Here is a 10000-nt window from a genome sequence, read left to right as displayed (position 1 = left end):
CTATCAGTCCCTTCTTGCAGAAGCACTAGGTTACAGGGACATGAATGAACCAACACCGGTTGTCAAGCAGTGGTGGGGGACAAACACAAACGCACACACACACACGTGCATACAAACACACACATATATGCACATATACACACACATACATACATATATAGGATGGGCTTCTTTCAGTTTCCGTGTACCGAATTCACTCAAAAGGCTTGAGTTGGCCTCGGGTTATTAGTAGAAGATACTTGTCCAAGGTGCCGGGCAGTGGAACTGAACCCAGAACCATGTGGTTCGGAAGCAAACTTCTTACCACACAGCCACAACACACATACATATATACACATATATATATTCTATTATGTATATATGTGTGAGTGTATATATGCACACACACAAACACATATGTACACATATACTAACACACATATACATACACAAATACATATATAGACACAAACATATTCATACACGTACACACACATACAAACACACACACACACCACTCCAATACATTCAACAATAAAAACAAATAATTCTGCTGGTGTCCACCATGATTATCCGGTGGTTCATAGTGAACCAAAATCCTCTTTTCTCTTTGAGTCATCATGCAAGTGGCGGAGAATTCCAAAGCCTCAGGTTTTAAGAATTAAAGAACGGAAGCAAGAAGTCTCCCCTGGAATCAGGCTTCGGTGTTTTCGGATTGGTAGTCTCGCATCACAATGGCTTTCTCTTTGGCCAGTCGCATCCGTCTTTGGGCGTTCCGCAGAGCAACTGGAACAACAAGGGACAAGAAAATGGGAGATTGAGGTTGGAAGCGTTCCTGGACAGTCATGTAGGGAGACACAATTCTTGGAGAGTAGGGACTTTGGGGATTCCACTCTGCACCCCACACAATCTCTCTCTCTCACTCTCTCTCTTTGTGTCTCTCTGCCACTCTCTCTCTCTCTCTGCCTTTCTTTCTCTCTTTGTGTCTCTCTGCCTTTCTTTCTCTCTTTGTATCTCTCTGCCTTTCTTTCTCTCTTTGTGTCTCTCTGCCTTTCTTTCTCTCTTTGTATCTCTCTGCCTTTCTTTCTCTCTTTGTGTCTCTCTGCCTTTCTTTCTCTCTTTGTATCTCTCTGCCTTTCTTTCTCTCTTTGTGTCTCTCTGCCACTCTCTCTCTCTGCCTTTCTTTCTCTCTTTGTATCTCTCTGCCACTCTCTTTCTCTCTGCCTTTCTTTCTCTCTTTGTATCTCTCTGCCTTTCTTTTTCTCTTTGTGTCTCTCTGCCACTCTCTTTCTCTCTGCCTTTCTTTCTCTCTTTGTATCTCTCTGCCTTTCTTTCTCTCTTTGTGTCTCTGCCACTCTCTCTCTCTCTCTCTCTCAGCCTCTCTCCTTCTGCCTCTCTCCTTCTGCCTCTCTCTCTCCCCATCTATTTACCTCTCCTTTTCTCTCTATCTCTTTTATCCTCACAAAATGTTATTCAAACACACAAACTCTCTCTCTGTCATGAACACACACAAACACACACACACAAACTCTCTCTCACACACACACACACACAAACTCTCTCTCACACACACACACACAAACTCTCTCTCACACACACACACACAAACTCTCTCTCACACACACACATCTTTCCCTCACTCTCCCTTCATCTCTCTCTTCCTCTCCTTCCCCTCTATTCCCCCACCTCCACATATACCCCTCCAACAGAGTAACTCCCTGACCCCCTACAACCAGTCCAGTCCATTCCTGACCACCCAACCATATACTCTCCGTTATATACCAGGGCCTTCTTTCAATGAAGACACCTCAAACACAAACACATCACTCCTTCTGTACGTCAGTGTGTGTGTGTGTGTCTGTAGAGATGTGTGTGTATGAATGTATATATGTGTGTGTATATATGAGTATATGTATGTGTGTGTATATATATATATATATATATATATTATATATATATATATAGATATATATATATATATACATATATATATATATGCATTGTTTGTGTATCTGTGTAGATGTGTGTGTAGATGTATGCATGTATATATGTGTCTGTATATATGAGTATATGTATATGTTTGTGTGTGTGTGTGTATATATATATATATGCATGTATTTGTGTATCTGTGTAGATATGTGTATAGATGTATCTGCATAGAGGTCTGTGTGTGTGTGTGCATATGTATGTATGTGTATGTACCTAAAACAGCCTCAGATCACCAAGCAACCAAAATGTCAGAGGGGGTAGGGAGGAGCAGGGGAGTTGGAGCCGGGGGGAGGGGGAAAAGCCCCAGCACTGATAACTAACAACAGGAGGGGAGTCCTTCTTACCGCCACCTACCCCTACTTACCCTGCCCCCTTAATACAGCCCAACATACAGAAAGAAATCTATTACGGTCCCTTAATTAGTAAAGCCCCTGATTATTTTGGAAACCTATACGTGTTATTCTTAGCACATGAACCCTATTTAAATGCATCCTTTTGTCTGGGAGCCCCAACTAGACTGGGGCTCACCTTACACATCTGGTGGGGTACTACAGCCAGCTCCCTCACACACACACACACACACACACACACACACACACACACACAGATGCATACAACCATGTACATATGTTATGCAAGCCTCCCCATCTCTCTCTCTCTCTTTGTCACACACATACATATAATATATATATATATATATATATATATATACTATACATATCACGTGATCACGGACCGACTAGACCATCAGATGTTGTTACACATCGCTGGTCACAATGCGCTTCACATTGTTTTAGCCTTCGAATGACGCCACCCCACTGGGTAAGCGAACATGCCAACAGAAGAAAGAGTGGGAGAAAGAGTGGTGAAAGAGTACAGCAGGGATCACCACCATCCCCTGCCGGAGCCTCGTGGAGCTTTTTAGGTGTTTTCGCTCAATAAACACTCACAACGCCTGGTCTGGGAATCGAAACTGCGATCCTACGACCGCGAGTCCGCCTCCATATATATATATATATGTATATATATATTTTACTCTTTTACTTGTTTCAGTCATTTGACAGTGGCCATGCTGGAGCACCGCCTTTATCATCACCACCATCATCATCTAATGTCCATTGTCCATGCTGGCATGGGTTGGACGGTTTGACCAGAGGTGGCAAGCTGGGGAGCTGCACCATGTTCCAGCTGTCGTCTTTGGCCTGGTTTCTATGGATGGATGCCATTCCTAGTGCCAACCACTTCACAGAGTGTGCTGGGTGCTTTTCATGTGGCCCCACATGGACGCTTTCATGTGGCACCACATCGGTGCTTTTACATGGCACCACATGGGTGCATTTACGTGGAACCACACTGGTGCTTTTATGCAGCACCACATGAGCACTTTTATGTGGCACCATATGGTGCTTTCACGTGGCACCCCATAGCTGCTTTCACGTGGCACCCCATAGGTGCTTTCACGTGGCACCCCATAGCTGCTTTCACGTGGCACCCCATAGGTGCTTTCACAGGACACCACATGGGTGCTTCAATGCGGCACCACACAGGTGCTTTCACATGGCACCACATGGGTGCTTTTATGCGGCACCACATGGGTACTTTCACATGTCACTTTCAGTTTCCATCTACCAAATCCACTAGACTATTGTAGATATAGCACTTGTACAAGAGGCCAAGCAGTAGAACTGAACCTGGAACCATATGGTTGGGAACCAAACTTCTTACCAGCCACACCTGCACCTATACATATATATACATATATAAAACAGGCTTCTTTTCAGTTTCTGTCTACCAAATCCTCTAATAAGGCTTTGGTCAGCTCGAGGCTATTTTAAAAGACATTTGCACAAGGTGCAATGCAGTAGGACTGAACCTGGAACCATGTGGTTGGGAAGCAAGCTTCTTACCACACAGCCACGCCCACACCTAAACGTTGAGGAGCAGGGCTTTTTTTTTTGTAGGGCCACTGGGTCAGTTTACTTACCTAAAACTTGCATAACATTTGACTGGAGGGTATTCAATCTGTAAAGGAAAGGAAATAGACAACGATTAAATGAAATCTACAGCAGGAGGTAGTTAGGTGTTGAAGTATTCAGAGGTTGTAGGTTCAATTCTACAGCAGGAAGAAATTGGGTATCATCATCATCACCGTTTAACATCCAATTTCCATGCTCGCATGGGTTGGACAGTTCGATCAGGATCTGGGAGGCCAGGAGGCTGCACCAGGCTCCAGTCTGATCTGGCAGTGTTTCTACCACTGGATGCCCTTCCTAATGCCAACCACTGAGTGTAGTGAGTGATTTTTTTATGTGCCACCAGCACAGGGGCCAAGGGAGCTCGCATCAGCCACGATCAGTTGGTGCTTTTTACATGCCACTGGCACAGAAGCCAGTCAAGGCGGCACTGGCATCAGCCACGTTCGAATGGTGCTTTTTACGTGCCACCAGCATGGATATCACAGTATGAATGTATATATTAATAACATTAAGACTTGATAGTCAGTTACAGATTCATGGTGTTAAAATATAGCAGAAGGAGAGAGAGAGAGAGAGAGAGGTTTCACTGCCCCTGGAGACGATGATAGGGCATCACAAATAAAATCTCCTTAACTGGTAATACATCTTATCCAATAGCTGAGTCAACGAGATACTTTAAGGGTTGCACTCTTGTTGGAGACATAGGTCCAATGGGTGATGTATTGTGGGATTGAAACCAGAACAATTCCTTAACTACATAGCTCTGTGTGTGTGTGTGTGTGTGTGTGTGTTTTATATCCTGGTGATGGGTAAATAATTTAACGAAGCAGGGAGAAAGAAAGTATTCACAGAACACACTATGATTACCGTTGCAGGAGGCTAAACGCTCTCTGTGTCAACAGCTCACAGTGAACTGTTCTCTAATCAATTGCTCACAGATCTTTATTCTATAGCAATGTGTCAGTTCCCTTTTAATCACTTGGGGGTGGCCAGAATCCTTCCACAAAAGAGAGAGAGAGAGAGAGAGGAGAGAGAGAGAGACATTAAACTCACCCAAGTGATTGCATGATGTTACTTGAGGCCTTACTGCTTGCTTTCTGATCAGAAAGTGCTCTGGAAAAGGAAAAGAAAAAAAAAAAAAAAAATAACAGGAAGATGTATAAATGGCAAGAATATATATATATATACACGTGTATGTATATATAGTCGGAATTTACAAAAAAACAAAAGACACAAAAACAGGTGTGTAAACAATGAACAGATGTATTAGTTTAATGCTTGGGAAGTGAGAAAGCCTTTTACATTTCGAGCCTACGCTCTTCCACAGATAGGAACACAGAAATAAGCAGGGAGAGAAAATAGAAAAAGGTTTAGTGGCTAGTGATCAATACATATACATATATATATATATATATGTGTGTGTGTGTGTGTGTGTGTGTGTGTGTGTGTGTATGTGTGTGTACATACACACACACACATATATAGTGAGAATTTATAAAAAAAAAAAAACAAAAGACAAAGACAGGTGTATAAAAACAAACAGGTGTATTAGTTTAATGCTCGGGAAGTGAGAAAGTCTTTTACGTTTCAAGCCTACACTCTTCAACAGAAGGGAACACGGAAATAAACAGGGAGAGAAAATAGAAAAAGGTGTAGTGGCTAGCGATCTATCATAGCGAATGCTAGACAGAGGTGGTCAGACAGGAGATCTAGGAAGAAGGGGAGATAATAAAGTAGTGGTGATCCCAAAACGAAGGTGCACCTGCCTGTGTATGTCAGTGTGTATGTGTGTGTGGATGGGGGCTGGTGACTTTGACATGTGCATGTGTAGGTGTGTGGATGATGGTATGGGTGATGGGAAGTGGTCAGTACTAGTGTGTGCAGGGTGGTGTGATGTGATGTGGTGCAGTGTGGTATGGTGGTGTGTGATGTGGTAGTGTATGGTGGTGTGTGGCACGGTGTGGTGGTGTTGGAGTGTAGGGGAGGCGAAAGTGGGGAAAGCAAGGGTGGGGTGTTGGCAGAGAGTGTTTAACCTTGTGTAACATAAATGTCAAGGATAGAATTTCTTTATTTACGTATTAAGGTTACCATTGGTTTCAGGTGAAGAAAATATCCTAATATCTTGACAATTCTCCAGCACCGGGGGTACAGTCATTAGCTCTGCTTCACCTTTGCTACTTGAAACTTCCTCTGATATGTGACATTTGGTGAATGAGGGTGTTCGATGCTGTTGCCCTCATCTGACTATCCTGCTATGAGGTACACTCACCTGGAACTCTTAACAGGTGGAGTTCCAGTTCTAGTTTGAAGACACCTATGTCCACAGCATGCAGGTCTCTCAGACTTACATATACACACATATATGTATATATATATATCATCATCATCATCATCATCATCATCATCATCATCATCATCATCATCATCATTTAATGTCCTTTGTCCATGGTGGCATGGGTTGGATGGTTTGACCAGGCCTGGTAGCAAAGGGGCTACACCAGACTCCAGTCTGATTTGGCATCATTTCTACATACATACACACACATATATACACACACACATATATATACACACACACATACATACATACATACATATATGCATATATATATATATATACACACACATACACATATTGTACATATATATATGGATACATACACACATATTGTACACATATATATGCATATATACATATATAAATATATATATATATATACACACACATATATACATGCATATACACACACACATATATTGTACAATATATGCATAATATATATATATATATATATATAATATATATATATATATACCTACATACACACACACATTGTATACATATATATATATATATTATATATGTACACACACACAAATGTATGTATGTATACAGAGGGGGAGAGGGAGAGAGGGAGAGAGTTTAGCTGTCCCTTGCAAGTGAGTATGGTACGGTAACACTAATTGTTGTAGGTACCTCTGTAGTCTCAGATAGACATAGACACCCTCTCAGACACCCTAACCCATAAGCCTAAGAATTATTGACAAAAGAAGATGAGAGAGAAGGGGGCTGCACCCAGTTACAGTCATCTGGTACCTATAGACAGCTGAGTGGACTGGGGCAATGTGAAATGAAGCATCTTGCTCAAGGACACAACCCACTGCCCAATCCAGGAATCAAACCTTATCATCATAAGCCAAACACCCTAACCAATAGGCCACCCGACTAAAACACGATGGTAATGAAGACGGTGGTGCTGATGGTGCAGGTGATGAAGATGGGGGGTAGTAGTAGTGGTAGTAGTGGTGGTCTTGATGATGATGATGGTGATGATGGTAATCATGATGTTGATGATGATGATGATGGTGGTGGTGGTGGTGGTGGTGGTGATGATAATCATAATGTTGATGATGATGGTGGTGGTGGTGGTGGTGATGGTGGTGGTGTTAGTGGTGGTGGTGGTAATCATGATGTTGATGATGGCGATGGTGGTGGTGTTGGTGGTGGTAATCATGATGTAGATGATGATGATAATGATGGTGATGGTGCTGGTGACGATGATGGAGATGGTGGTGATGATAGTGGTGGTAGTGGTGCTGGTGGTGGTTGGTGGTGGTGCTGGTACTGGTGTTGGTGGTGATGATGATGATGACAAAGGCAATAGTGATGGTGAAGAAGATGATGATGATGATGAAGATGATGACGGTGATGGTGATAATGCTGATAGTAATGATGAGGACGCCACCACCGCCGACAACGATGATGATGATGATGATGATGATGATGATGACATGCAAATGCTGTCTCCGTCTGGAGAAGAAAGGCTGCTTTCATCCCATGTGCCCCACCCACTTCCCCCCATCGGTTAAAGTGTCTCCCAATTATTCAACCGTAATAAAGTCGTAATCCAAATAACAGAAATATAAATCTTGACGCCCCCCCCACCTTCTTCCATTCCAGTAATCTTATACACGCGTACATAAATATACACACACACATATACATATATATAAACAAATATATATATATATGCATGCATATATATATATATATATATATATATATATATATATATATATACATATGTGCATATATATAAATATGTATATATACACACACATATACATATATAAATATATATATATGTATAATCTGTATGTATGTATGTATGCATATATGTACGTACACACACATACACATGTACACAAGCATATGTACATGTCTACATATATTTATATATCTATATACATACAAACATATATATATATATGTGTGTGTGTGTGTGTGTGTTGTGTGTGTGTGTGTGTGTATATACTATATTTAAAAGCAGCAGAAATGTAACAAAAGCTGTTACTCGGAGTTTCACGTTCCTGTTCGTCGGAACTGTCCGACGAACAGGAATGTGAAACTCCGAGTAACAGCTTTTGCTATATTTCTGCTGCTTTTAAATAAAGCATATTACTCTACCTCTGGTATTTGAGTACTATTTTTCCCACCTTGTTTCGCATTTATGTGCTTCCTCCGGTATACACACACACACACACACACACACACAGACATGTATCGATATATATAATACACACACATACATATACTTATGTACATATACAGGTAAAGAATATACATACATATACACACATCAACATTTGATGTCCATTTTCCATGCTGGCATGGGTTGAACAGTGACTGGAGCTGACCAGCTGAAGGGCCGTTCAGGCTCTCTCTCTGCTTTGGCAGGGTTTCTACAGTTGGATGCCCTTCCTAATGCCACATACACATACATACACATATGGATATATATACACACACACACACATACATATACATACATACAAGCATACATGTGAGGAAGCACTCCGTCGGTTACGACAACGAGGGTTCCGGTTGATCCGATCAACGGAACAGCCGGCTCGTGAAATTAACGTGTAAGTGGCTGAGCACTCCACAGACACGTGTACCCTTAACGTAGTTCTCGGGGATATTCAGCGTGACACAGAGAGTGACAAGGCCGGCCCTTTGAAATACAGGTACAACAGAAACAGGAAGTAAGAGTGAGAGAAAGTTGTGGTGAAAGAGTACAGCAGGGATCACCTCCATCCCCTGCCGGAGCCTCGTGGAGCTTTTTTAGGTGTTTTCGCTCAATAAACACTCACAACGCCCGGTCTGGGAATCGAAACCGCGAGTCTGCTACCCTAACCATTGGGCCATTGCGCCTCCACAACAAGCATACATGTACACACACACACACACACAAACACACATGCATACACATACATACATTGATCCCTAGCCATATTGTGGTTCCCCTATCGTGCACTTGGTACCTCACAGATTTTTCTGGCTAATATACGTAAATTTATATCGCAGACTCCTCAGTATACTGAGGGTTTCTGCGGCTGATAGGTATTTATATTTTTGTAGATTTTAATTATTTCTGTGAGAGGTTTTGGAACATAACAGCCACGATAGTTGAGGGATAATTGTGTGTGTGTGTACCTACACAGGTAATCACCAGGAGCACCTTTGGATTTAACCATCCCTTAGAGGTTTTAAACACCTCTAATTTATACCTATATATATATATTCATATACCATCCAACCCATGGGAGGTGGACGTTCAACAATGACGATGATGTATGTATATATACATATATATACATATGTATATATGTATATATACATATATATATACATATATATATATATATATACACACACACATATATATACATGCATATGTATATATATATATCTATATATCTCTATCCATATGTGATGGCACGTGACTTAATGGTTAGAGCATTAAGCTCAAGATTGTAAGGTCATGAGCTCAATTCCCGGCGATGCGTTGTGTCCTTGAGCAAGACACTTTATTTCACTTTATTGCTCCAATCCACTCAGCTGGCAAAAATGAGTTGTACCTGTATTTCAAAGGGCCAGCCTTGTCACACTCTGTGTCACACTGAATCTCCCTAAGAACTACATTAGGGGTACACATATCTGTGGAGTGCTCAGCCACTTGCACGCTAATTTCACAAGCAAGCTGTTCTGTTGA

At 41.7% G+C, this 10000-nt stretch overlaps 1 protein-coding gene across 1 annotated transcript in view; it reads right to left on the bottom strand.

Annotated features, from left to right (window-relative positions):
* Positions 1-415: 415 nt before the first annotated feature.
* Positions 416-10000, bottom strand: part of LOC115230082 (Meckel syndrome type 1 protein homolog) — a 57068-nt gene continuing 47483 nt past the window's right edge. The window contains exons 13-15 of the mRNA XM_036499498.1: positions 4998-5057; positions 3953-3990; positions 416-765 (exon numbers count right to left, since the gene is read on the bottom strand). Coding sequence (XP_036355391.1) covers positions 674-765; positions 3953-3990; positions 4998-5057 — 190 coding nt within the window. The 3' untranslated portion in view covers positions 416-673. The remainder of the gene's footprint in view (positions 766-3952; positions 3991-4997; positions 5058-10000) is intronic.

This window comes from Octopus sinensis, unplaced genomic scaffold, assembly GCF_006345805.1.
Source record: "Octopus sinensis unplaced genomic scaffold, ASM634580v1 Contig14435, whole genome shotgun sequence".
NCBI classification, from domain to species: domain Eukaryota; kingdom Metazoa; phylum Mollusca; class Cephalopoda; order Octopoda; family Octopodidae; genus Octopus; species Octopus sinensis.
Note: the sequence above shows the minus strand (reverse complement) of the source record. Positions and strands in the feature narration are given on the sequence as shown.